This window comes from Rousettus aegyptiacus, unplaced genomic scaffold, assembly GCF_014176215.1.
Source record: "Rousettus aegyptiacus isolate mRouAeg1 unplaced genomic scaffold, mRouAeg1.p scaffold_m13_p_15, whole genome shotgun sequence".
NCBI lineage: Eukaryota > Metazoa > Chordata > Mammalia > Chiroptera > Pteropodidae > Rousettus > Rousettus aegyptiacus.
The window spans coordinates 58563635-58591009 of NW_023416290.1; the positions used below are offsets into that span (position 1 = coordinate 58563635).

Here is a 27375-nt window from a genome sequence, read left to right on the forward strand (position 1 = left end):
GTCAGGGGGACTCGGCTGCATGAGCAAAGGCCACGGGGTAAACGGGGACGTAAGCTGCTGCGTGACGTCATCGCATCTGTCACAACAGTGTTGACCAAGTACGACCTCTGTGGCCCAAAGAGAAGCCAGCCTCACGGTGAGGATGGGTGGCAGAAGGTGAAGATGGGAGCCCGCCCCCCGTGGGTCACGTAGCTGTTTACAGAAAGGGGACACGTAACGACTCCTTCAAGACACAGGGTCTTAATTACGAAATCGATCACCCGCTCCGGAAGGCACAGCCGACCACCACGGCAGCCAGGCCACCTCCCCCACAGCCTTGCCCTGAACCCGGCCTCCAGAGAGTGGCTTCTGATGGGGGCCTGTCTGCCCACCCATCTGCCTGTGTTCACGCATGTGTGTGTGCACGCATGTGTGTGCATGTGTGTGCACAGATGTGTGTGTGCATGCACATGTGCATGGGAAGGCACACGTCTGGCCGGGGAAAGGCGTGTGTGGGAGCTGGTTTCCAAGCCAACAGAGTTGTTATAAATTTTACTTGCGAAGCCACCATAAAGCTCCTTCAGAGGAACCGAAAGCGATTTTGAGGCAGTGAAAGCAAAAGTCCATTGTGCCTCTGAATTCATGGAAAATGACCACAGAATCACTTCTTCTGAACCCCGCACCTGATGCGCCTTGAACCGTCGGCAGCTCACACAGCGCCACCCTCAGCTGCGTGTGGCCCCGCATGGCGCCTCCCCTGGCAGCCTCGCCTCTGACTCAGCCCCGACACCCAGGCCGCAGCCACCCAATGCGCCTCTGCCTCTCTGACCGTGCCCCCTCGCCCCCCGCGCCCCGCCTTCCGTGCCCTGTGCCTCCCGCGACCATCTGTCACACTCGGTTCCACCGCCACCTTCTCTGGGATGGGCCACTTTCCACCTCGTGCTTACCGTGTCTGACCGCGCGCCTGTCATGCACGACTCAGACCGCGTGCTCCGCCGGGCGCCCAGAGCACGGCCTGGCAGATGGCGGTGCTCGGGACCTGTCTGCTGGGATGATGGAGGGCGTCGTTCTCAAGTTTCCCAGGAGAGCGGTTCACACCGCAGGAGCCGGTTCCGGCTCAGCCCCGGAGGAAGGGGCCTGTCCTGGGCGCTGTGCTCTCTCCCTGCCTTGCAGGTAAAAACATGCTGAGCGACCGAACGGACGAGCTAACGACTTTTCCCCTTCATGTGGATGGGCAGCTTTTCGCCCTGGCCACGAGACTTCTTACGCATCGACACGCGCTTTGCTGAGACAAAATCACGTCAACACAGCTAGAGAGGAAGAGACTTCGCTTCTGGCCAAGAAGGAGCAGCAGCAGGGATGGGGTCACGCCCCACCCCACCCCGCCCCGGCACGTGAAGCCAAAGCCAAACAGGAACAGACAAGATCCACGAGGCGCTGGCCGCCAGGCGACAAAGGACAGCGCCCCCCGAGGGAGGGGGACGAATGAGTGAGCCCTGTGGTGGCCGCAGCCGGCTGCCTTGAGAGTTTCTGGGTCCCCGCACAGGGAGGGGGACCTCAGGGGAACTCTAGAAGACTCTGAGCTAAGGAGACGGTGCTCGGAGTCCGGAGAGGTGACGGCAGCCAGAGTTTGTGGGACAGAAAACCAGAGAGAGGGGAGCAGGACGATAGGGACCCAGAGGGGGCGGAGACGTGTTATCGCACGCGTCCAGGCCACAGAATGTGCCGGCTACAGACCCTGGGACACTGGTGTGTCCACGCAGACGCGCTGGTTAGAACAAACGCACCGCTCGGTGGGGGAGGCCGGGGGGGCGTACCGCTCGGTGGGGGAGGCCGGGGGGGTACCGCTCGGTGGGGGAGGCCGGGGGGCGGGGGGCTGGGTAAAGAGTAGGGGGGGGAGTGCGGGGGGGTCGGGGGGGAGGGGGGGGACGGAAGGGTGGGGAAGAGACGGGGGGGGAGTAGGGGGGGGTACCGGGTGGGGAGGCGGGGGGGGGGGGGAGGCGGGGGGTAACAACTAGGGGGGGAGGCCGGGGGGGGGGGGTACTGCTCGGTGGGGGAGGCCGGGGGGCGGGGTACCGCTCGGTGGGGGAGGCCGGGGGGCGGGGTACCGCTCGGTGGGGGAGGCCGGGGGGGTACCGCTCGGTGGGGGAGGCCGGGGGGGGGGGCGGTACTGGTATACAGAAACTCTCTGTACTTTCTGCTTGATTTTGCTGTGAACCTAAAACTGTTGTGTAAAATAGCCTATTTTTAAAAATGGAATCACGAAAATACTAAACAAATCTAAAAGAAGACAGTAAAAGAGAGAAATGGAACGGAGACCAGTTGGGACAGACAGAAAGGACAAAGCAGAGCACAGACCAAGCCCGGATGCATTAATAATCACGTTAAATGCTAACATTTCATGTAACATGCGAGTGGACCCAAACGAAAGGCAGAGATGTTCAAGATAACAACGAAACAAACAAAACATTTCTTGCTTGCAAGAAATACGCCTCGAACACAAAGCAACGAGCAGGGTAAGTTAGAAAGCGCGATGAAAAGCACAGCGTGACGATACGTCATAAAGATAACACGTTATAAAGAAAGATGGAGTCGCTGTACAATATCAGGGCAATTGATATTGCGAAGTTATGAGTGTCATTTAACAACTGTAAGGGGGTCAATTCATCAAAGGGACATACGCATCCTAAATGTTTATGTTCCTAATAACAGAGCTTCCGCATGTGTACGGTAAAATCTGACAGAGCTGCCAAGCGACACAGAGAAATCTGCAGTTGTGGTTGGATGTTTCAATACCCCTCTCGACAATTGATGCAACGGAGAAACAGGAAGTCAGCCAGGGCATGAAAGACGCGAACGGCACGATCAAACACCCTGGCCGAGCTAAACTGAGTGTAGCGGGCATGCTCCCCAAACCGCGGAACATACGCTGTTTTCAAGTACACGTGAAATACCTCTCAATACAGACCGCAGTCTCAACTGTGAGTTTAAGAGGACTCATGTCCCAGGAAGTATGTTCTCGGACAATGTGCTAGTAATGGATACCAGAAAGAGGCCTGGAAAATCCCCGGATACTTAGAAACCGAACAGCGCCCTTCCAAATCACTCTCAGCTCAAAGAAGAGATTAAGTGGCCAATTAGAAATGATCATGAGCTGAGTGGAAACGAAAGCACAACCTATCAGAATTGGTGAGATGCCAATAGCGATGCTTACTGGACAACTGAGAGCACAGAACACCTATGTTTTTAAAATGGAAAAATCTCAAATTTATGATTTTAGCTTCTGCTTTAAGAAATTAAAGCCAGAAGGACAAATTAAATCCAAAGTAGGAAAAGAAAGGAAATAACAAACAGCAAAGTGGAAATCGATGAAACAGAAAACAGAAAATCAATAGGCAAAATCAATGAAGCCCAAAGCTGGTCCTTTGAGCTCAACGGAACTAGTGAACCTCCAGCCACACTGACCAGGGGGAAAGAGGGGAGCCACACATGAGCCACATCAGGCACGTAAACTGTGAAAAGGAAAAGGGGAAACTACGGAACACTTCGGTCTCCTCGAAAGATGTATCCCCAAGTCTCACTAACGAAGAGACCATCGGAATATTCTTTAACCTATCTATTAAAGAAATTGGATTGTAGTCGACACCCTTCTCACGAAGTGACTCTAGGCCCAAATTATTTCACTAGTAAAGTCCACCAAACATTAAGAAAGAAATCATTCCAATTCTACCCAAAACCTTTCAGAAAATCAAACGTCCCAACTCACTGTATGAGTCTAGAATGATCCCGATGCCTATACCCGACTGATGTTGTAAGAAGAGAAAATTGCAGACAAACGTTCCTTACGAACGTAGATGCAGCATCCTGAAAGGATTTTTCTTTCTTTTTTTTTTAGGAAATTGAACCCAACATATATATACAAAAAGGACAATATATCATCACCAATTGAACTTTATCCCAAGAACGCATTTGAAAAATCCATGTCATTCACCATAGTAAGAAACGAAAAAAGAAAAAAACAGCATAAGATCATTCTGAGACAGAAAAAGCATTTGACACAATCCAACATTCACTCCTGATTAAAAAAAAAAAACCCTCAGCAAACTAGGAGCAGAACTTCCCTCGCGCGTTAAAGGGCACCTCTGAAGACCTGTAAGATCGTGTTTGGGGGTAAAAGCCCGACGCGCTCACCACTTCCGGCCAGCGTGGCACTGGGCGGAACGAATGAAACGCACCCAGACTGGAAAAGGAGTAAAACTGTCTTTCTTCTCAGAAGACACGACTGACTGGAAAATCCAACGGACTCTATCAAAACAGCTGCTGGGACTAATAAATAAGTGGGTTTGGAAAGATGGCGAAATGCAAGACGAACATACAAAAATCGGCTGTATTTCTACATACTAACAACCAACAATTGGAAATTAAAATTTTTAAAGTGATACCGTTTGCAACAGCGTAAAAATATAAATTCAGGGTAAATCAGAAGATGTGTTAAGACTGGCACACGGAAAACTATAAAAGACTGCTTACTTAGCAAAATTAAAGACAAGTCAACGGAGAGAGAGACAGGTTCACGGGCAGGAAAACTCAATAAGATGTTAACTCTTTCCTGACTGATCTGTATATCAACATAATTCCAACTGAAGCCCCAGGGGGCTTTTTTTTTTTTTTTTTTTTTTTTTTTTTTTTGGAGAAAGTAACAAACTGATTCTGAGATTCCTGTAGAAATACAACACGAAAGACCTAGAATGGGCAAAATAACATCTGACTTCAACACTTGACACTACAGTAATGAAGACTGTGTGGGGAGAGCTTCGAGACGCACCGACAGACCAGTGAGAGAGAGAACACCGTCTAGGAGGCCTGCTCAGACACGGGCAGGACATTTTTAACAAATGTGCAAAGGCGATTCGGTCACGAAAGGGTCTTTTCAACAAATGGTGCTCAAGAACGTGAATGTCTATATTCCACAATAACAAACTTTGATCAATACTTTGTATCACATAAAAAATTAATTCAGAACGAATCACAGATCCAGGCGTGAAACCTGAGACTACAAACTCCCAGCGGGATACATGAGAAAAAGATCTTTGCGACCTTGGGTTAGGCCAAGGTTTCTTGGATACGATACCGAAAGCACACTCGAGAAAAGAAAAAATAGATGAAAAAGACTTCAAAATTAAACATTTCTGTTCTTTGAAGAACACTCTCCAGAGTACGAGAAGACAAGTTACAGATGGGGAGAGCAGATATGCAAAACGTAAATTCGATACAGGACTTTTATACACAACATATAAAGAATTCTGAGAGGCTAAGGATGTGACAGTAAACAACACGGTAACATAACAGGCCAAAGATCCGGACACGCACCCGACAGCCACTAAGGACGGCGAACACGCCCACGTGTGACGTCCGGGCATGGCCGGCAGGGATGTGGCCGTCCACGCGGCAGCATGTTGCACGTCACGTCACGCCTGCCGGGCGTCGGGGGCGGGACGCGGCGGCCCCGGAACCCGGTCCCCGCCGCCGGCTCCGGGGTGCTGCGCCCCCCGGGAAGGCGGTCTGGGCTCTGCGTAAACGCTCGCGCTGAGGCCCGCGGACGGCAGTGGCAGCTGGAAACGGCCACGTGTCTGTCCACGAGTGAACGGACGAGGAACCTTGTGACATGTGCACACGACGGACGCCGTTTGGCAATAAACGGAACACGCTGTCGGCAGACGTGGCAGGCAGGAGTCCCAGAACGAGTCTTCTGGAGAAAGGCCAGACGGGACGGCGCGTGAGAGTCGCCCAGACAAACTCGGGAGGCGCGGGCCGACCGGCGGCCACGGGGTGGCGGGCGTGGGTGCGCGCAGAAGGGAGGCTTCGTGACGGGGCGAGCGGAAACGCGGGGTGACCACGACCTCGCCGGCGTCTACGTTTCGTCCACACTTACCGAACTGTACAGTTTAAACGTGTTTAGTTCACTGGGTGTCAGCCGGACCTCAACGGAGCTGCGGAAAAACCCGGAGACCGAACCGTCCAGGCTGCACCTTCCGGCCCCCGCAGGCCCCGCCTCTTCCACGGAAAAGCAGTGAAGGGACGACGGGTCACAGCCCGGGGGCGCGGCCACCGCTCAGCCTGAGCCCGAGGGGGCGGCTCCTGCTGGAGCCCCGGCACGCGTCTGTCTGTTACCGCCGGGGCGGGGGGCGGGGGGCGGGGGATGGGGGACGGGGGACGGCCGGCCCCGTGGGCGCAGTGCGGTCACCGCTGTCCCCCTCCTATCACGGCCCTGCCAGACCTGCTCGGAGGGTGAGGACTGCGGTTCGTGGAGGTGGCCTCTCCCCGAGGTGTCGGGCCAGAACAGAAAAGGGTGTTGCTGAGGCTCACACACCAAGGGACCAAGTCAAAGACGCCGGCGCCCGGCTAAGTCCCTCTGGATCCTCATCGGGCTGAGAGTTAAGAACTGGCGGCCACTCAGCTTTGATTTTACACTTATTTTTCAAATCAACCTCGTTGCCGTGGCTCTAGCACACGCCTGCACTCGGCCAGGTGCGACCTGTCCGTCTGCACGTGTGACAGCCACCCCCCAGTGTGACTCGGAGCCACCTGTGACTTCGCGGCCCAGCCACATGGGGTGAGCACCTTGGTGCCGCCCCCCTCTCCAGGGCCATCGTGGGCACCAAGAAGGTTGGGGCGCAGGAGGCTGCTCGGCGGGAGAGAAGGACCCACCTGCCGTGGACACTCACACTCACTGCCACGGGGTCCTCTGCCGCCAGCCCAGTTCAACAGAGGGTACTGGACGTGGAGCCGGGGGGCCCGATCCCGAGCAGGCGCTGGCCCTCGTGGCCGTGTGACCCCGACGAGCCGCTGCTCTCCCTGCCCGTCTGTGCTGAGTGAGGGGCCCCAGACGGGCCTGCGCCCCGATCACACACAGGGCCCCGCACAGAGCCCTGCGTCTGCAGGCCCTCGGCACCCTGCCCCCCGCCCTCCGGGCCTCCTGCACGCGGCTTCGCACCCTGAGCTGCTGCTGCTGGCGGGGGGTGGGGAGGAGGGTTAATTTAAAATTTAACTTGCTTTCCTTTTCTCACAGGGAAAAGGTTTCTAAAAATAGCCCGGCCTGTCAGAACTGTTAACCGTCAGGCAGGGCCAGGCCTGCTGCTCCCACGGCGAGCACGGCCAGGGGCAGGGAGAAAGGGCGGCGAGAGGCACGTGGGCCTCGTCTGGACCCGGGGGATCAGGCCCGTGGCCGGGAAGGCTCCCCGCCCTCCGCCCGGGCCACCCCGCCCCGTGGGTCGCCCTCCTCGGGAACGGGGTTACGCGGGGCCTGGCGGGCCAGGCACAGACTGCCGCGCGGTGCCGCTGTCACGTGGGGACAGCAGGTGTCGGTGGCCACATCTGTGCAAAGTGCTCACAGCACCGTCTCTGCGCCGGGACCACGTGGGCCAGGACACCGCGAAATTGAATCTTATTACTAATTAATGGCTCTAATGCCTGTGATTAGGCCTCGAACACAGTCTATTTTCCCAAAGACACGTTTCGCCCTGTGTGAACCAGGGACCCAAGTGCTCCGCTCGCCGGCGCCAAGGAGCCGGCCCCGCTAATCAGATCAGAGGCTCTGGATCGACCGCCTCGGTTCCCACGGGCCGCGGCCCGAGAATCGATGGCCCTGCGCAGGCCGCCCTGCTGACCGGGTGCCATGGTGTGTGTGTGGGTGGGGGGGCCTGGCTGTGGGTGCGCAGGCCGGGAGCTGGGGGGGCCTGGCTGTGGGTGCACAGGCCGGGAGCCGGTGCACGGGGAGCCCGGGCCTCTGCCCTGCGGGCCCCCCAGGGTTGGGTGCAGAACGCCCGGATGGAGGTCTGCTGTTCAGAGAGGCAGCATGCGGAAGGGAGGGCGCCCGGCTCTGCGCACGCGGCCCCAAACCAGCAGGAGGGTGGGGGGGGGGGACTATGCCGGCAACGGAGTGAGCCTGGGCGTGGGGGAGGCCTGGCTGGGACGCCTGGAGCCTCCACACCCTCCTCTCCTGTCACCCTCTCGTCCTGAGGGCCCGGCCCACCACGTGGCCCCTACGCTCCCTCCCAACACAGGGCCTCAGCGTGCGGGGTGCTCCCGCCTGGGCCCGGGTCTCCGCAGGCCACCGTGGGACGAGGGTGGGGGCCCAGGCGTGCTGGCTCCAGGGCAGACCCTCTCCCGTGTCGAGGTCTGCATCCGGCCCGTGACCTGCCCGCACACGGGCAGGAGAAGGGCCACCGCTGAGAGGTGAGGGGAGCCAGGCTGCCACCCTGTGTCTCCAGGGACCCCTCCGTGAGCCCTTCAGCAAGACACCATGCTTTTCCTGGACGCGGGGACCTCAAATACCGCCTAGAAGATGGGGGAGCTGGCCAGGAACTGCCCGGGGACCCTCACAGCTCAAACGGCCTGTGTCCGTGATTCACACGCAGCTTCCCCCTGGGCCTCGCACAGCTTAATTGCCAGGCAATGCGGCCGATAGGATCTGTAATCGGAGCCGAGCAGGAGAGCTGAGGTCATCGGTAAGTGGACACTCTGATGAGCACTTACGACCATCGCTTAGCGTTTCGCAGCGTCCTTTTCAATTAGCTGAAAAACAATCCACGCACCAGCCCAACGCCCAGAGTCCGCAGCCAGCGTTGGGAGTGGCCGGGGGTCGCGAAGCTCGCCCGGGCCCAGCAACCCGAGCGCAGGGAGGCAGGCCTTGAGGACCGAAAACCAGCTGAGCACGAGCCTGAAGACGGTCCCAGCGCGAGATCGCTGTGGGGAGGGAGCCCGGGGCCGGCGACGGCCCACCAGCCACGGCCTCCGTGGACTAGGACATTCCTCTTTCACGGGCGGTGGGCTCCTTCGCTCTGACAGGGCGGCCGAGCCGCCGAGGGGCAGACGGCAGACAGAGGTGCCCAGGAAGCGGCGAGGGCCAGGGGTGAGGGGCCCTCGGTGTCGCAGCCCGGGTGCCCGGCGATTCGGCGGTCGATGAACGTGGCCGTGCGCAGCCATCGCCTGGGGCCCTCCGCCCGCGCCGGGTTTTGGACCGGGGGACGTCCTCGCCTCTCCGCCAGCTTCCCCGGCCTCCTCGCCCCACGACGGAGGTGGGGCTGCTCTCTCACTGTGTCATGTGGCAGGCTGCAAATGCACTGCGACCGAGTAACTCATTTTGAAAGCCACTGAGCTGAAGAATCCTGACGGTCCTTCCTGGCTCCGCCACTCCGTGGCTCTGTGATAAGTGTCCTTATCACCATCTCTCACTCTCCTGCAGGCCCAGAGCGACTAGGTATCATCTGCGCCCCCCCCCACACACACACCCATCCATCTATTTATCTATTTTACGTCCACGAAGCACCCTAACAACCCTGGGGAGATGAGTGGAAGGCGGCGAGGAAGGCCAGTCACGGCCACCGCTGTGACTCGATCGAGTCCCAGCTGGCGGCGGATAAGAGACGCGGCTGCCAGACCTGCTTTCTTTAATTAAGGGAGAGATTGATAAGAGCCGTCACAGTGAAATGAGACTCCGAGCCTCCGTGCTTTGCTGAGAGGCGAGAGGGGAAACTGAAGGCTTTTGGGGAAGAAAAAGGTTCCCTAGAAAGCCGCAGAAGCAGTGACAGAAAGGACCGGGCGCGGAGGCCAGCAGAGAAAGGCGAGGGATGCTGAGGAACGGAGCCCACGCCGGGCCCCCAGCGGGGCGCGTGGCCTCAGCGGGCCGGCTGCCTGCACAAGCTGTACGTCCTGTGTGCACGGGGGGACTTCCCCCGCGGACGCTCCTGGAGAATGGAGCGCTCTCCGCTCTCGGGCATTGGCGGACGCCCGGTCTAGTTCCGACCCCGGGCTGGGCCTGTGCCCGTCTCCGTAATCCTCCCCAAGCCGGAGACCGCTGGAGAGGGCAGAACTTGCCGGAGTCGGGCCCCAGGAGGCAGCCCAGGCCGGCTGCGCCCAGACCGGCTCTGTGCACTTGGCCGCCGGCAGCAACACCCCTACAACTTAGCTGAAGGCCAGAGACTTGGAATTCCTCCGGGTGCAGGAAGACACAAAGCCGGCTTCTCGAAAGTTGTTTGGAAGATTCTGTTGCAGTCCCCTGGGCAGACACCGAGGCTCTGAGAAGTCCCAGCACACTCGCTCTGTTCTGAGGAATGAACGCCCTTCTAGGGGGAAGCGTCTACTCACAGACACTTCATTTTGTAAACTGAAGAACAGGATCTTTTGGAAACTCAGGCATTGGCTCCAGTTGAAAACAGTGGGGCGGGACTCGGCCCCACTGCCCCGGGGAGTGGGAAGCAGGCCCCCGGGGACCCTCTTCTGCCCCCGTGTTTCCATTCTGTTCTGTTTTTAAAGAAAAACAGCGATGAGGGCTCGGAGCCGAGAGACCTGGGTTCGAGTCCGGACTCTGTGGTGAGATGTGAACAGGAAGCACAGACCTGGGCAGGGCGAGGCCACGGGGCCAACGAGGATGTGGACACGGAAAGGGGGCGTGGCTTCTCGACCTCCCTGGGTCACACAGGAGATGACCCGGGACCACGTCCCAGACTCTGAGACTGCGAGGCAGTGAGCGAGCCCACCAACTCCCGGCGGCAGCCAGGGTCCGGGCAGGCAGGGGCGTGTGGACGGGGCCCGCGTCGGCCTCCGGGGGCTCGCCTGGAGCACGGGTCACAGCAGAGGGGCCGGACCGGGAGCGGGCGACATGGGTTTCTCTCAAGAGCGGATGCGCTCACCGCGGCTGAGCGCTGTCCCCGCTCGCGAACGTGACCGGCTTGCTTTCAGAGCCAACCTCGCCCCGCGTCACGTTCCGACGCCTGCCAGAACCGGACCGACGGGGAAAGGAGCGGGGGCTGGGGGAAGCGCAGGCGAAGCCGGTCGAGGTAAAAGGATGTGCTCGCTCGCTCGCTCGCTCACTGAACACCCATCCACGCGCCCGTCCTAACGTGCGTTCGTTCATTCACTCGCTCGTGTTTCATTCAAACGTTCTCTGAGTACGTGCGATGCATCTGGCACCGTGCTTGGCATGGGGACAGGGAAATGACTCAGCCACACCTCTGCTCTCGAGGAGAGCAGCAGAGTGCAGCGGGAGGGCCGCCCGGCGCCCTGGGACCCGGGCGGGGGCGCTGGCTCGGGCAGAAGGACGAGCACGGGGGAAGGGCCTGGGGTGTCCTCCCGGGCGGGGGGCTGCCCAGCTCCTGTCAGGAACACCTGGCTGTAGCCACGACGCCCGCCGTGGGGTAGGGGGCATGGTGTGGCCTTCCCGCTCTCCGCCCCTGAGAGGTGGCCACACCAGACTGATGGGGCTTTCCACTGCTTCCTAAGCAAACCGGGCTCTGCATCATGAAGTTCATGCTTCCAGAAACAGCAAAGGCACGTGCATGACCACGTGCCCCAGCTCCAGAAAGCAGGGCCGCCGGCGGGTCCCGCCTGCACCGCGAGTAGCGCCCGAGGGTGGCTCTGCTCCCCGGGCGCAGACAGCCGGTGGCCTTTGTCCCTGGCACATGGGGCGGGCCCTGGCACTGGCTCTGCTCTGAGCAGGCAGCAAGGGACAAGGGACGGAGAAGAGCCCAGCCGGGGCCGGGGCCCTGGAGAGCGGGGGCCACATGGAGGAGGGCGGGCCCCCACACAGCAGTGAGGGGCGCCGGGGCAGGCGGCCGCTGAGCCGCCCAGACAGAGCACGGGGGGGTGGGCAGGCGAGGGGCACTGGCTGGCCACGCGCTCGACAGGGCGACCCAGGCCCTCGGGAGCTCCGATGGAAACCACAGACCTGTTTCCAGGAGGAAGACCCCACACGCACGGAGCACGTGACGGCCGCCGGGGGGGGGGGCACTGCGCCAGCGCTCCTCGCTAGAAGGGGAGCGGGGTCCCCCCGCCCCGCACTCGCCCAGGCCTGGGCCGCGCAGCAGCCCCAGCAGAGGCTGAGAGGACAGGCGCCGCGTGAAGCCCCCGCCCGCCGCCAGGGCCGCGCCGTCCCCCACGCAGAACAAGCCCGAAGGCCACCTGTGCAGCGACAGCACCTCGCCTCGCCCCCGCGAGCAGGCCGCAGGGTCCCCGGAGGCGGAGCAGGGAGCTGCGCCCGGGGCCGACCGCCCCTCCCGCACGGGGCACGTGGGCCAGGCCACCCGCGCCAGGGCCACCCGCGCCAGGGCCACCCGCGCCAGAGCCACCCACGCCAGGGCCACCCGCGCCAGGGCCACCCGCGCCAGGGCCAGCGTGGAGACACGACCTGCTCAGGGGCTCCTGCTCAGGACACCAGGGCACGTCACGCCCCTTGACCTCCCACCGGGCCACGTACGCTGGGACCGTGGTCCATTTACAGGTTCAGAGGCAGACGACATGCCCAGGGCCACAGTGAGAGAGGCTCAGTGGGAGCCCGTGCCCCCCCACCCGCCATGACTCTAGAAGGGGGGTGACGCCCCCATTCCCTACGCACCTGGACCTGTTCCTCCTCTGCCTCTCTCAAGGGTGACCACATGAACGTGCTCCAAGCTGAGGGGCCCGTCCCCTGATGACACTGAGCTCTCAGGGTGGAGGCCCCTCGGCGGGCTTTTCCCAGCTGTTGGGCTGGGTCAAGCAGCCGGGGACGAATCACCAGCAAAGGGCCTTAGGGAGAAGGATGGTGTTGGGAGCTGCCTGACACAGGTCAGGAGGCTGTGTCTTTGAAGCTGCCTTGTCAGGCTCCAGGTCTGGCTGCTACGTGGCCCAGAGGCCAGGCCCCTGGAAGGGCCGCGTCCACGTCTACTCCTTGAACGGGACGGAGCCAGTCCCCCCAAACCACCGGGGCTGCAGCCTGAGCTGACCCACATTTGCTTCAGAGCTCTCTTCCTTCCCAAGCAATTAAACAGCTTGACTCCAAACACCCTCCCTTAAGCATCTGCTGTGTGTTTATTTAGGACATTCTAAGTAACGTGGGTACGACCAGAAAACGAGGGTGAGGTGCAGCCGGGCCGGTAGCCTACCCTGCCTGCCGGCGGCCCCGGGAGCGGGGCAGACCAGAACGAAGCAGGCAGGTCTAGTCCTGCCATGACCCTACGAGCGGCACGAGGGATGTGAGGTGACCTCGGGGACCCCGTTCACATCCGCGCCCCCGTGAGCCCTCGGCCTTGACTGTGTCTCATGGTCACGGCACACGCTGCACATGGTAAGCACTTCATGCCACGCTCAGCCTGGCTGAGAAGAACTGTCCCTGGAGGGGGAAGGGAGTGAGTGGAGGCAGAGTGACCCATTCGAGGTCACTCAGACGTGCAGCTGGAGGCCGGAGCTTCTGCACCCGACCTGTGCCGATGGCCCCAGACCGGGGCCAAGCCCCGCGCTCTCAGCTCAGCAGACGCTTCCAGAACACCGACGAAAGGCGGTTTGGCTCCTGTGCTCCCTGAGAGCGCCGCGGGAGCTGGCTGGACTTCACGCGAGGTGGGGGAGGCAGCGGGTGAGGCGGCCGGCTGCGGGCGCCTGGTCGGCAGGCTCAGCCCTCTCCCCGAGCAAGGCCCCCGCTCGCTCGAGGCGCCCTGTGCTCGGCCAGTGCCAGGCTCTCCCCTGTGCGCCCGTGGGGCGAGGGAGCCCCCTATTTCACTGCGTATTTTTTTCGCACTGCCGAAGTCTTAAAGCGTGTTCGTGCGTGCGGGGCCTCGCAACATAGACAAACCAAGTGTGCGGCGTGGCTCGCAGAGGTGACGTTTCAGGGCGACGGCAGCACAGGCGGGGGGAGCTTCGCCCTGGGGCTGGGCATGGGACTGCCCCTTGAGCGTGGCGACTGCGACAGGGCCTCTGAAGTCCGCGCTCCCTCTGTGTGACGGTGGTTTTACCCGTCCCGGGGGACTGTGCGACCTGAGGCCGCGCCAGGTGCTGACACTGTGCGCCGGGAAGGCCTGAGCGTGTGCACGCACGGCTGCTCAGAGGGGCCCAGGGGCGGGGCCCGGGCGGACGCAAGGGCAGCGAGGGACCCAGGAACCCCGCGTGGTCATCCGATGGGGGATTAGCGCTGCTTCTTTGTGTGAGTTTTGTGTTTACTTTGGAAAAAAAAAACAAAACCCGTTTTCTATCCTTCTTTATAAACCTATATGTTTATATTTGGCAAAAATGCCAAAGGGACGATGTGACGACCTCTGGGTTCCCTGTACCCACTGCCTGGCCAGCTGCCCTGGCTGGGCCCAGGAAGAGTCCCCGGCCTGGGCTGACCAGCCGCCCGGGAGCCCCCGGTTCACGCGGCCGGCAGCCCGGCCTCGTCGGGGCCCTGGGCGCTGACGGACGCCTTTGCTGGGAGCGGAGTCTGAGGCGCAGTGCAGCGCTGTTGCTAGGCTACCTGAGAAGGCGGCAGAGGTCAGGACCAAGCTCGGCTGCCAGGGGGGCCTGGCTGCCCACAGCCTGCGGATGGCTGGGTGAGCCCGGCTCTCGCTCCCTCTCCCAGGGGTGCAAGGGGCATTTGGTGACTTGCTGCAGTGACTCCGTCTGAATTTCATGTTAGAAACAACCAACCACCCGCCCACCCCCGCCCCCGCAAGGCCTCCACGACACAGAGTTTGACGAAAGGACACTTTGCAGGGAGGGGGACACTTCCTCCTACAGAGCCCCAGGAGGCCCGGGACACTCCTCAGCAGCACAGGACGCTGGCACCTGGTGCTCCTGGATCCAGATTCCTGAGCGCGAGGCCACACGCAGACGGGGCCACGGAGACGGAGGGGCGGCGGTGAGACACGGGGGGCCGCCGCACCCCCCGGGAGGCCCGGGAGCAGTGCCAGGGCCCGCGCGCGCGGCCAACTCCATCCAGGGGGCTGCAGGTGCCAGCAGTGACGCCCTCTGTAGAAACACCGTCACCTGCCTTCCACGCGGGCTGGCTCGGGGCGGGGGGCACGGAGGGAGCCGCCTGGGTGTGACGTCAGCCCACTCACAGCGGCCGGCGGCGTCGCTCACGGGACCCCGACCACCTGCGGGCGCTGGCAGCCCGGCGGGGCCGAGGCCCCGTGCGGTGAGCGGGGAGGCTGGGGGAAGGGCCTGCTCCCCTCCAGCCCCTGGGATAGGCTTCACCTGTCTCCCGCATGCAAAGGGGGAGATCGAGCTCATTCCTTCCCTGGTGGAAGAAATGACCAGACACCACCCTGCTATGGCTTCCTGGGTAAAGAGAGAAGATGTAGACGTGTCGGCAAACGATTGTTCCTACTGGACTGAAAACAGATTACGTGATAAAAAATAAAGCCGCTCGCTTCAACAAAAGTCCTACATTTAGCTTGCTTCTCAGCAAAGCATTTTCGGTTGCTCTTCAGAACGGCACAGACTGGGGTGGATGTCCGTCCCCAGGTGCAGGGGAAGCGGACGTCCAAGCACGTCGTGCCGACTGTCAAGTCACGGAGCCCCTCGCGCCCAGCACCAGGCTGAGCTCGGGCGTGTGACACACGCCGAGCCCGTGAGAAGCTGCCAAAGCCATCCGCGTGCGTGGAACAGAGGCAGGAGGGAGCTGCGCCCCGTTACCCGCCCCCCCAGCACGCAAACCGGGGCAGACGACGCGGCCACGGGGGCTCCGCTGCCCGCGCGGCGACCGGGGCACACGCGACGAGCACGCGCTTGCGCGGAGCGGCGACGTGCGGTACTCACCCCACTGCAGAGGGGCCAGCTGCAGCTGCTCCAGGACGGGCTGGCTCAGCAGCCCTTCCACGCTCGCCTCGCCCGTGCGCTTCAGGGACGGGTGGGCCTCGGTCAAGGAAAACAGCCCGAGAGGAGGGGTTCCAGAGGTTTCTACGCAGACCCCTCAACAGGACACCGCCCACAGCAGACACGTGCCCTCCTCTTCTCTCGTGATGGTCTAACCGGCCTCTGAGGCATCACCTGCGCGTGTGGAAACGTTTCAAGGGCCTCCCCGCCGCCCACCCCCAACCCAGGCAAATCGAGCTGCTGTTTCGTAAGGAAGGGAAGCCCACCGGGGGGTGCTACCCCAACAATCGTCTTGCGGGGGAGAAAACGGAAGGCCACTCTTCCCTGACAGAGCACGCAGACCATGCTCGCCGTCCTGAAGGACACACACGCGCATTTCTCGGTGTTTCACGCGGTTTCCCGCCTGCCGAGCCGCGCGCCCTGTGGAATGACGCACGTGGTCACGGACCAGCTCCCTCACGCGGTTCGCCATCGAGGGAGTCGGACCGTCTCGGCACGTACCAGCTGGCCCCAGAGAGCAGGAATGGGGACGGGGACAGGGACAGGGACAGGGGCCTTCCCGACAGGCGGCAGGCTCCGTGGCACGTGACCACCATGCTCCTCTCAACCAAGCGGGACAGGCAGAGTCCACGCAGTGCAGGTGAGAAGCCAGAAGCAGGGGACTCAACGGCATGGTCCTCGTCACTCGGAGCAGAAATTTCCCGGGGCTCCTTTCAACCCCGTGCCCAAGCTCCTTCCTGAGGCGTGACAGCTCCAGAAGGGGGAAGTGACTTGCTCAAGAACACACGTCCACCAAGAGCCTGAAAACCTGCACAAGGGCAGAGCTATGGGGATGCAGGTGCGCACTCCGCCCCCGGGCGGGAGAGAGGGCGCTCGCTCCGCAGTGACACGCGACTTCCCGAGACACGTGCTGTTAAGCGAACAAAGCAGGATGTTTCCGTGTTTAAAAAAGGGAAGACCATGTGCCTACATTCACTTCCAGTTTCAGGAAGAAATTCTGAAATATGAGCAAGGAACGAATCAAGGTGGGCATTTGGGCAGGTGGGAACATCCACCTAAAAAAACTTTTGGAACCACGTGTACATTTTGCCTATTTAAAATAAAATAAAAGTTATTGTAGGAGAAGTAAATAATAAAGTTCTCCTAACGACACGTGTCTGAGGCGGAGGGCCGTGCGCCTGGGACCTGTGGACACAGCCGAGCTCGAGGGTGCGGCTGACGAAGTCCGTTCACAACCCCCGGCCCTCAGCCCCGTCACGCAGACCGCCGACAGATTTGGGTTTAAGATGCACACTTCGGGGCGTCTTTCTTTCTATTTTCTTTACCGATTCTCTCCAGGGGTGATTTTCACTTGCATGACGTCAAGACTTCAGACTGTGTGGCATCTTACCCCTGTATATTAAAACAATCCCGCGAGCTTTGAAGGCAGGTCGCACTGCGGTGCAGGGCCGAGGCGCGGAGCTCGGGAACGGCGGGTGACCGGGGCGAGTCGGCGAGTCACCGCGAAGGGGCCGACGGCACCCGGCCTTGCAAACCACTCCAGCAGCGCAGTTCTGTATTAACGTGCCCGCAGTTATGAGCCATAAAATGACAGAGCTAATGACCTGCAAGCACGTCCCCCTCCCTCCCTTTCGGGGGCCGCATAAGCCCCCGAGAGGGTGGACGCACGGATGCAGAGCGGGCTGGCCGGTCAGCTGTGCGGCTGCTGAGCCAGCCACGATCCCGTCCGAGATGACAGTGTTACAGGGGCGATGGCAGCGGTGGCAGTGGCCACTATGTCTTAAGCACACAGACACTGGCACGTGAGGCAAGAGGTCAATAAATAATGACGGCGACGGCCATAATTGCTGCCATTATTTCTACCGGAAAGTACGTTCTAAACTGCCGCCCACGAGAGAGGCCCTGTGGTAAGTGTTTAACACTTGTCTTCTCAATTTTATACTATTTTCAAATTAAGACCTGAGAACCTGGTGGGTATAAAGTAGGGACTGTTAATTTGATTTTAAAGACTTCTTTTTTTTTTTTTTAATTCAGGCCCCTGCAGAGAATACGAAGCTGACAACACAGCTCGCTCGGAAGCGGCCGGGTCGAGGCCGTGGGACCGTGGAGCGCATGTCCCGGCCCCACTCGCAGACACCTCACTGTCAACACGGTATCGATCCCTCGCCGTAAGCCTGGAAGCCGGGCCCCACGAGCCCCTGCTGACAAACGAGAATGTTATTGTGCACAGGGCCGGGGTCCGGCTGGTCCCCACGGCCACCAGTGGCATCAGCATGGACACTCAGCCTGGAGCGAGCCCGGCCGGCTAGCTCCTCCCGCCAGCCCTGAGGAAAGTCTGCCGGGAACTCTCCGTGGTGCTGAAGAGCCTCCTCCCCGGAAGCCTTCACTCCTCACCGGGGACACAGCAATTATGTTCCCAAGTAAATCACAGGTTCCTGTACCCAAGACCTGCAACTGTCCTCTAGAAGAGCAGGGACGGTGACCCTGCAGGACTGCGGAGTCACTGTTGGCGCCAACCCAGGCTTTGCGAGTCTCCTGGACCACAGGCTCGCGTGACTGACAATCCCCGTGCACCTGAAGCAGAAGCCAGCCCCCAGCTCAGTGCAGCCCGGCTCACGCCCTGTCTCGGGAGCCTCCCGCAGGTGGATTCGAACGCCCTGGCGAGAAACCCCGCACTGCTTCCACGGCGCCCTCCACGCCTGCCCCTGCAGGGCTCCGGCCTTAGTCCACACCAAAGTACTTATCAGTGCCTACTACGCACGCTGCGAAGGTGCTGGGGATGAAAAGACCGACCGAGATGAGATCCTTCCTACTTGTAAGAAGCCCGGTCTACCGTGGGAGGATTATATCTTATTAGTCACCCATCGTTATTAATTCAATTTAATGAGCGAATCAGTATTTGAGCAGAGCCTCTTTGTTTACAAATGTTCTCGCGCCGCCGTCTCCGTTAATCCTCTGTGTGTCCGGGAACCGCGTTTGCTTCCGAAGCTCTGAGAAACAGCCAGATGCGAGGGAAACGGGGACGGCGAAGAAGCCCCGTCCTCTCGTCTCCCGCTCGGCCGTCGGCGGCGACGCATGTGGGGAGCGCGCGCGGAGAAGAGCGTCGGAGGCCACCGCCCCGCGGCCGGCGGCACCGCGTCTGTATTCATGTGACTGGTCTGGCGTTTCAGGAAAAAACGACTGTTCGATCAGCTCTCCCCCTGGGGACCGGGTGGCCCAGTGAGTGGCCAGACTCCTCCGAGCCTGCGGGCCGGAGCCGCCGGCCTCGCCTCTCCCGGCGGAGAGCAGCGCCGTGGTCTGGACGCCTGGCTGCTCCACGCGGCGTGCCGAGCGAAGCCGGACGCCTGTCACCAGCCTGTCACAGGAGGGCAGCTCACGCAGACGCCGCCACGGCGGCTTCCAGGCGAGTGCCCTGGAGTGGGGGCCGGGGGCTTCACCTCGAAGCCCGCTGCCCCGCCGCCAGAAGACGGGCTGTCTGTGCCCATGTGCCAGCCCTGGAGTGACTACAGGTGCGGGAACTTAGCCCAGCCCCACTCCAGCGCAAATAAATTAGCAAATTGTCATAAATAGAAATTACACTAATGGAAAGACGCTTTAAGTGATTAATGAGCCTCTTTCCCAGGACTTTGTTTTTCGATTTGCTCCGTGAACTTTGAGGATGCCGATGCTGGTTTTCTCGCCCCAGTGGGGGTGCCGGCGTCTCCTGTCAGCTCCCCGAGGTGAGACCCAACTGGGCAGAGGCCGAGACGCTCTCACGGCCCAGGACGGACGGCGGGGGAGCGGAGAGCGCGCTGCGGGGCGGCCCCGGCCGGCGCTTCGGGCTCCGTCTGCAGCAGGGGAAGAGCTCGGAGGCCGTGGCAGGGACCGGACGCTCGTCGCTGTCCGCAGCTCGGAGCCGAGGGCACTGGCTCCGGGGCCAGGCGCTGGATGCGAATCCCAGCCCTGCCACTGACAAGCTGGGTGGCCCGAAACGAGGTAGTTAACTTCATTGGGCCTCAGTTTCCCCATCTGTGGAATGTGGATCAAAAGAACTTTGTAGGGTTTTGTAAAACTTGAGTGGGTAAATCTATATAAACCACTCAGAACAGTGTCTGGCATCCCGTAAATGCCACAGGTGTGTTAGCTGTCATTCAGGCTCTGCGATTTGATGGTTCTGTCATATAAGATACTCATGTTCACAAGCACTGTCACACCAAAAGTGCACAAAATGCGTCGAAGCCCAACGCGAGCCCAATGCACGCCGATCTGTGTGCATGAGCGCACGCACACCACGCATCACACACACCCCGACACAGATTCGAACCGGGGCTTGCTGGCGGGGGATGTCCTCCCCGACTCTCACAGACCAGCCCAATCCGAACTGCGTGCTCTGTGCGCCAAACCGTGATTCCTTTTAAGTAATGTCATGGCTCCTGTATTTGGCTCTGGGGAGACAGCAATTGAATCTGTGTCCCTCCCACCTTATTCCCCTGCCAACCGATGGCCCAACAGCTGCGGTGACTACGGCACTGAAGGTCCAACGCTTCCCCTTGGCCCTCAAAGCGTCTCCACCGAGAGACCAGAGGCCTCTGAACCAGGTGACTGCCACCAGCCATGAAAGCTAAGTTCCCTAAAGCCAAATACAAAACGCAATTCTCTATTTACTTAAGCTGATCAAGGAATCAGCTTGTACTGATGACAGGAGCTGTTTGTATTAAAATCCATTTAGACGAAACTGTTTCTTCCAACATGACTATTAGGAGAACATAGCGTACCGTATTTTCAAGGAGTCTTGTTTAAAGGTCTCTGATTTTTTTCATAGCGTGAGAGGACAGAGCTCTACTAAGAAGCACCTTTGAGAATAAGCTGGGAGCCAGTGAGAGGGTAAAGGGCGAGCGTGGGCAGCCCAGCGCTGATAGCTAACTCTCCGCCCGACTTCCAGGGGGCGGGCCCGGGCGCAGGCAGGTTCTCCTTGCTGCAAAGACAGCAGCCTCAGAGACAGACGCCAGGCCTGGCCGCGCTCCAGGCTGGCTGTCCCGCCCCCGATCAGCGAAGCCGCAGGCACCGGGCCTACGGCCTTGGGTTGTGCCTGTGAAACCACAGACAAAAAAAAAGTGAGGACCAATGTCGCAGCCACTGTTGAGCTTCCTGGGTTCATAGAGGCCGGCGTGTGTCTGTCTGTGAGGCCGAACACGGACCCCCCTCGACGACACACAGCCCGGGACATGGGCAGTCCCCCTGGAATGCAGGACCCTGTGCTTGGAAAGAAAAGCCACACTGCTCCATTCCTTCCGTCCCCAGAACCCCGCAGCCCACAGAGCCAGTCTCCCTGCCCCCCATGGGACGCTGAGTCTGAGGCATCTAAAGCGCTTTGCAGTTGGGCTCTGTGAGCCCCGGCCTCGCCCTCGGCACAGCCAGATGGCTGCGAATGGTCCCCGGACAGAGCGGGAAACGTGTGCTTATCAGAACACCTGGCAGAGACGCTGCCCAGATGGTCCAGGTCCGTGCCCTTCGTGGGATCAGCTGAACTGTGCACCCAGTTCTGGTTTGAATCCCATATGGGCTCGGATTCGCCGTGTCGGCAACACCGGAAGTGCTGCCTGAAGGGGGATTTGCACCAGAAACGAGGAAAATGCGGCGGGGAGGCAACACCGGGCCTGGTCCCAGCTGGCCCCCCACCTGTCTCCACCACAGGTCGGTGGAGCAGGGCTGCCCCAGGGGAGGGCGCCGGGCTTCATTCAGGACAAGTCGCACGAGGTGCAAGCCCCTTTCATGCTCCTCTGGCACTCAGCAAACTGTGGCCGCACCGGCGCCCGGGGCTCCTGCGGCAGCAAGACGCTGACGTCCATGCGCCACGCGGTCCTGACGACAGCGTGCGAGGCCTACACGCAGCGCGGGGCCCGGAGAACGGGATCGCGCCCTCCCGGGCCCGGTCCACACCCCGCGGCGCCTGGCAGGTCACCAGCAGACCACTGCTGAGTGAACGACGCCATCGGACCTCGAGGCGGGGGCCCCCCGGGGCCCAGCACACGGGGGCAACACGACGCACCCCTCACCAGCCGGGCGAAGAGCGGGGCCGGAGCCTGATGTCCCCGGGTGTCGTAGGCATGACGAAGACAGGCGGGCGTCGGTCTACTCAGGAGCCACAACTCCCCCCGAAACACGACTACCCAGCTTTACGCGCTGCACACAGAGGCTGTTTTCATCGCGAGGAACAGGTGTCGAATTAGGCTCAAGCTTTTGATAGTGTCTAAATACTGAGAAAACGCTGTTGACGCGCGTAACGGAGTAAGTAGCCAGTGCGACTTGGGGCCTTCCCACCTGCCCCAACTCGGGGTGCCGTAGCAGGGGTCTGCACGCCAGCACCAACACGGGCGACAGGGAGCGTCGTGTTTGCTCTCCGCTGAATTCGCCGAGCGGGGCGGTCGCTCGTGGATCTAGGAGGCAGATGTGCCTGGCCCGTGGCAGGTGTTCAGTAAACATTGGTCGTCTGGATTACTGGGTGAATACGGAGAACAGGGAAGTCGACCTCTTACTGGACTCGAGGCTGAAAGGAGAGATGCTCAAAGGCGTTTTCGGTTCCTTCCGGCCGTTCTCATGGGCAGCAGGACCCGGGCGGGGCCCTCGGGCCTGGAGGCGGCCGCGGGCTCCGAGTGCCGCTCCTGCTCTGCGCACGCGACTCGACGGGCAGTTTTCCTCCGCAAGGCAGGACGACGGACGCCCCGGGAGTTGCTGAGGGGCACGGTGACGCAGGCCAGCCCGGGGCAGCACCTGGGGCGTGGGGGTGGGGCGGCAGGACAAGCTGCCCAGTGCCCTGGCACCTAGCGAGGCCTGATCCCTGTGGAATACGGGGAGGCAGGGCCCCCCATTCCCGGGCTCCCCGCTTTCCGCTGAGCCACAGTGAGGCCACTTGTGCGGATGAATCCCTCCCTTGGGGCACCCCCACGCACACTGCCCCTCCCCCACCGGATGCCAGTGACCGTGAGCGGAGGCTGAACGAGGCCCAGCCAGGTCGTCTGGTGTGGCACGGGGCCCCCTGCGTGAAGCCGAAGCTGCCGGACCCAGGAATGCATGTCCTCTGCCTCGCCTGGGGACTTCCACACCAGGAGGTCAGGGAGCCCGTCCCAGCTGAGTCCCCCCAAAAGACCCAAGTCCTCCCCGGCCCCAGCACCCCTGAGATGCCGGCACGTGAGCGCGAACAGCCTCCCTGGTCTCGCCCGCAGAGACCTGACTGTTTGCATTGCCCTCCCCCTTGGGGACGGGGACTGGCTGTGCGCCCTGCGCCGGCGGCCCCCCCCCCCCCCGGGGCTGGTCCCTGGCTCTGCCACTCGCCGCCAGACTCGCCGTGAGTCAGTTCACCCCTGAGATTCCGTTTCCTCGACGGAGCAGGAGCGCCGACCAGACGCGGGCGGCGGGAACGAGGCGGCAGAGGCGGCGGGGCCGGCTCCACCGCGCTTGTCAGGCTGCTCACGCAGCCGGCGAGGGCCGACCGGCCGACCGGACGCTGGCTTTGTGCTGAGCTCAGGGGCGGGGGGGGGGAGGGCTGAGAGCAGGACGAGTCCACTCGCCCCCGCTTTTCCACAGCATCTCTCTGTTCAAAAGGCGAGCGCCCTAACTCCACGGCGCGCTGGGGCGCCCCCCCCCCCCGCCTTCAGCACCCCTTCTCCAGGCCTCCCGTCTACAAGTGACGTGCGCACTCGGTCACGAGCTTTTTGGAGACGGGGGTCTACCTGCCCAATTCCACTTTAGTTTGCACGAAGAAACCTGCCACAGCTCCTGGAACCTATGTCACCCACAGACCGAGGGGCTCCCCAGAGAGACGGTCTGGGATGAGGAGACTGCACGGCGAGCCGCGACCGTCCCCTGCTGACGGAGTCGACGTGTCAACGAGATGAACAGCCGGCCACGTGGGAGCCGCCTCTGCCAGGAGACGGCCCTGGGCGGGCCACCCTCTCCCCTCCCAGGACCTCCGGGGCGTTTTCTGAGCCCCTGCTCTGATGTCACCTCCCGGGAAGTCTCCTCCAGCTGCGCCCTGCCCCCCCCCCCCCGGCTTCCTCCTCTGAACCTCGCTGGGCTGGCATCCCGCCCCTGCACCCCGCAGTGCCTTTAACTCAGATGACAGAGCCACACCCTGCAGACGGTGCGGCCGCCCCGAGGCCTCGTCTTTGCCTCTTGGCCTCTCACGGGCCTCGCGACATTCCCGATGCGAAGCAGGTGCCCCGTAAAGACCGCCGACCACACGCATCCACAAACGTGGGCACCCGGTTTCTCCAGGATGCTCGGCCCCCCAGCGGAGCGTCTGCCACGGGCCAGGCGCTGACCTGACGCCCAGGGCAGGGTCCGCTGTTGTACGACGCGCTCTTACAGAACAGTGCCCAACATGGCACCTCTGTGGCTTGGCCAGACGTGCAGGCCAGCTGCGGTTTCCCAGGTAAATCACACCCATGTTCGGCTGTCCGTGTGTGAGGATCCTCGGGCCCAGCACTGACGGTGGCCACGAGAACCTGTCACGAACACGAATGCCAGCGCTGGCAGGAAGTCCATGGTCCAAGGCCCAGGTGGCCTCCTCGGCCGAACGGCCTTCGTTCGCAGCACCCGGAGGTGGTGGGGGGCCAGGGCGGTGCCGCCCCCTCGGTCCCTACCCCCTCGCCACGGCCTTGCTGGGCTGCTCATGGCTAAAACTGGATGGCTAACCCTGAGGGGTCCCCGAGAACCCTGAGCGGGGTGCACCCGCCAAGTCCCGGAGGGGCCCGCCACCAAAGGATATGAGTCCCCAGCGGATGCCCAGCTTGCCGTTGATCTCCAGGCTCCGGGCCGCCTGCCGCTCCTCCTCCAGCTGCTTTGAATTTGCAAACTGCCCCTTCTCCCCGGGGGATTCTGGGAAACTCTCGAAGTCGAACTTGTCCACTTGGATCGCCATTCTACAAGAAGGGGAAACACAGCAGAGAATTAATCAGGAGGACAATCTCTTCTGCTGGCTGTTGGAGAATCAGCACGTGCCGGCGCGAGACGGTACAATGAATCATTGCCGTAATTCAAAGCGGACTCATCCCAAGAAAATGGAATAATAGACTCCCAGGGTGGCACTGGCTTCAGAGCTGGTTCAACACACAGTTTAGAACTGAGGACGGCCGTAGATTCTGGCCTCGGAGAAGGCTCAGGTGCCCCAGAAGAAAATTTAAATTCCAGGACAGAACACGGCAGACAAGACCCCATGTGGAAAATCACAGACCAGCAATTATTTAACCCTGGGGACCGCGAGGGCCCCCTGGGAACCGCAGCCTCATCGTCAGAGGCCTGCCCATCCCCTCACTCTTCATCCTCGGCCAGGCATGCTTGCTCACACGCGCTGGCCACGGCACGGCACCCACCTGCTCACCTGTGGCCCCCGGCGCCCAACCCGCTCGCCTCCTGAGCCACTCTGCCCACCCTCAGGGTTCTGCTCAAGCATCACGGCTTCTGCAAGGCTCCCGGCTTTGCAGGCTGTACCCAACCCTCTCGACCTTCCGGCAGCTTCTGGAACACGGTAGGCGCTTCCTGCCTTAGCCTGTTTGCTCGCTGCCCTGGAGGCAGGGAGCGATTTCCTCCTGACCCCGGGCACAGCTGGAGCCTTTGACCTTTAGGTCCGAGCTTAAACAAGGCCCCCCCAGGCCCCCTCCTCCATCCCCCTCGCCTCACGCTCCACTGCGGCATTGGTCACAAGCTGGAAATATTTATTTCTGGACTTAACTGCCTATCAGTTCTACTGGACTGAGCTCCCTGAGGTCAGGATCTCTGGGTCTCGTTGACCACAGTCTCGCAGGCCCAGAATCGTGCCTGTCGCACTGCTGCGGCCCTGGATAAAAGAGCGGGTGAGTGACGGGCCCTCCCCGGCCCCCCGACGCGTACCGCCGCCCAGGCGCTGCCGCCCCCGCCTCTGAGCCAGGGAGCAGTCTCCGGAGCGAGGCTGGCGGCCCCCGGGGGAGGGCTTCGTCACCTGTGTATCCGCCACACACTGGACTTCTCCGCAGCCCAGCTCCTTGTGTACAACAGGAAGAACGCCGCTGGGTCGCCGGCCACTCTGTAAATGAGCGTGACGGCGTATGCGGATGTGGACGGCGCTCTGGGAGGGTCCCTCCAGAGAGCTGCCGGGGCGAGACGTGAGGCCCGGATGGAGGTACCCAGTCCCCAGACACGTCTCCCGGGGCACGAGGTCCGCGACGTGATCGCGCACGTGATCGGATGTCCGCTGTGCCCAAGGCCTGTCCAACCACGCGAGCCCTGACAGCACCTTTCCTCCCGGAGGGGAGCTGCCACCCACGGTCCGAAAGTCCCCGCAGGACGCCACACACCACGGCCCTGTGGCTTCACCTCTGGGGCTAACGAACCCCGCTTCGTAAGGTTCTGTGCCGATTACATAAGATGGTGGATACGAATCGGCGCGCACGGGGCCCGGACCACAAAGAGGCCTGCACAAACGTGGCCGCTGCCGTGGCCAGTGATTCCCCACCGCGGACGGAGAGACCAGGAGAAGCCGAGGAAGTCACCGCGGCCGTCCAGGGAAGAGCCGAGGCTCGGGTCCTCGGCGTGCGCCCCGGCCCTCCGCCCGGACGGTCCCCACCACCACCCGGCTCTGCTCGTCTCTGATGAGTCAGAGTTAAATAAAATTAATACCGCTATTGAATGCCAATTTTCATGTTTAATTTTATGGCCAAATGTGACAATAATAGTCAAGAGTTGGCACTAAAAAAAGGTGCTGTGATTTTTGGAGTCTATAAAAAAGCACTGGTTTTTAAAATACCGTATCATCTGATTCAGCCTTGGAACAGCTGATAACCTCGCCGGGGGAATCATGATGATGAGCGCCGAGCGCAGACCGAGGCGTCGGCTTCAGCAGGGCCGGCCGCTCGGTCACACCACGTTTTCTCTGGGCGATGACGGGCGGTCGGGAGGCTGGTGCTCGGAACCCGCGTGGGCATCGGGGGGGCGGGGATCCGACCGCAGAAGACTGGCCCGTGCTCTGCCCTGTAAGGACGTACGACCCAGGTGAAACGAAGCCGCCGGCCCCCCGAGTCGCCCGCCCTGAACGAGGCGCGCGGCGGACGAGAAGGCGGCACGAACGTGGACACCTGGATCACACCGAAGGGAAGAGCGCTCTCTCCTTAAGCCTCGCAATCGATTAGGGGGAAGCAATCCCTTCTCATCAGCATCTTTAACTGGAAAGACACAGCGCGTCCTGAAAGTCTGAGTGTCCCCGCTTAGCGTCGCCGGCGATGGCGCCAACGCTGGGGCCGCGGCGCCCGGCGCTCCCAGCCACGGTCCTCTCCACCCTCACGGCGGCTGAGGGCGGGGCTGTGTGCGGGCCGCGGGAGGTAACATCACCTGCCCGAGGGCACGGACACGGCAGGCGGGCGGCGCAGACTCCCTGACCAGGCCTGGACACCTGCGGCGTGCGGCGACGAGCCCGTCCCTACTCCCGGGAGCTCCAGGTGCACACCTGGCAGGTGCTCGCCCTGAGCACACCTGGCCGGTGCTCGCCCTGAGCAGCTCCAGGACGGAGAGCTGGGCGAGGGGTCTCTGCAGCTGATACACGAGTCAGGGGCTGGGGGTCGGTGTCCAGGCCCCCCGCCCTCTCGTCCTTAGTACACAGAATGGGTGGTCCCTTGGTGGGTGCTCCCTTGGTGGGGAGCAGCTCAGGAGACACCAGCGTCAGGGGGGCACTTGGCTCTCTGTTTGTGGTAAAAGTCCATGTTTCTGAGGTATCCAGTATGCCCGGACCTCAGCCCCTCATCGGGACGTTGGAGGTCGTGTGGGGCCCACCTGCATCTTCGGGTTTGA

At 61.5% G+C, this 27375-nt stretch overlaps 1 protein-coding gene across 9 annotated transcripts in view; it reads right to left on the minus strand.

The window, feature by feature from the left end:
- The window catches only part of TRAPPC9 (trafficking protein particle complex 9), a 218830-nt gene that overhangs the window by 13138 nt on the left and 178317 nt on the right, over positions 1 to 27375 (minus strand). For 7 of the 9 annotated variants that reach the window (XM_036233060.1, XM_036233059.1, XM_036233061.1 and 4 more), the window contains 2 exons: positions 24326 to 24479; positions 15523 to 15613 (listed from right to left, as the gene is read on the minus strand). In XM_036233060.1, coding sequence (XP_036088953.1) covers positions 15523 to 15613; positions 24326 to 24479 — 245 coding nt within the window. Of the gene's footprint in view, positions 1 to 14447; positions 15043 to 15522; positions 15614 to 24325; positions 24480 to 27375 lie in introns of those variants that run through there. The other 2 variants (XM_036233063.1, XM_036233066.1) reach the window with 2 other exon arrangements.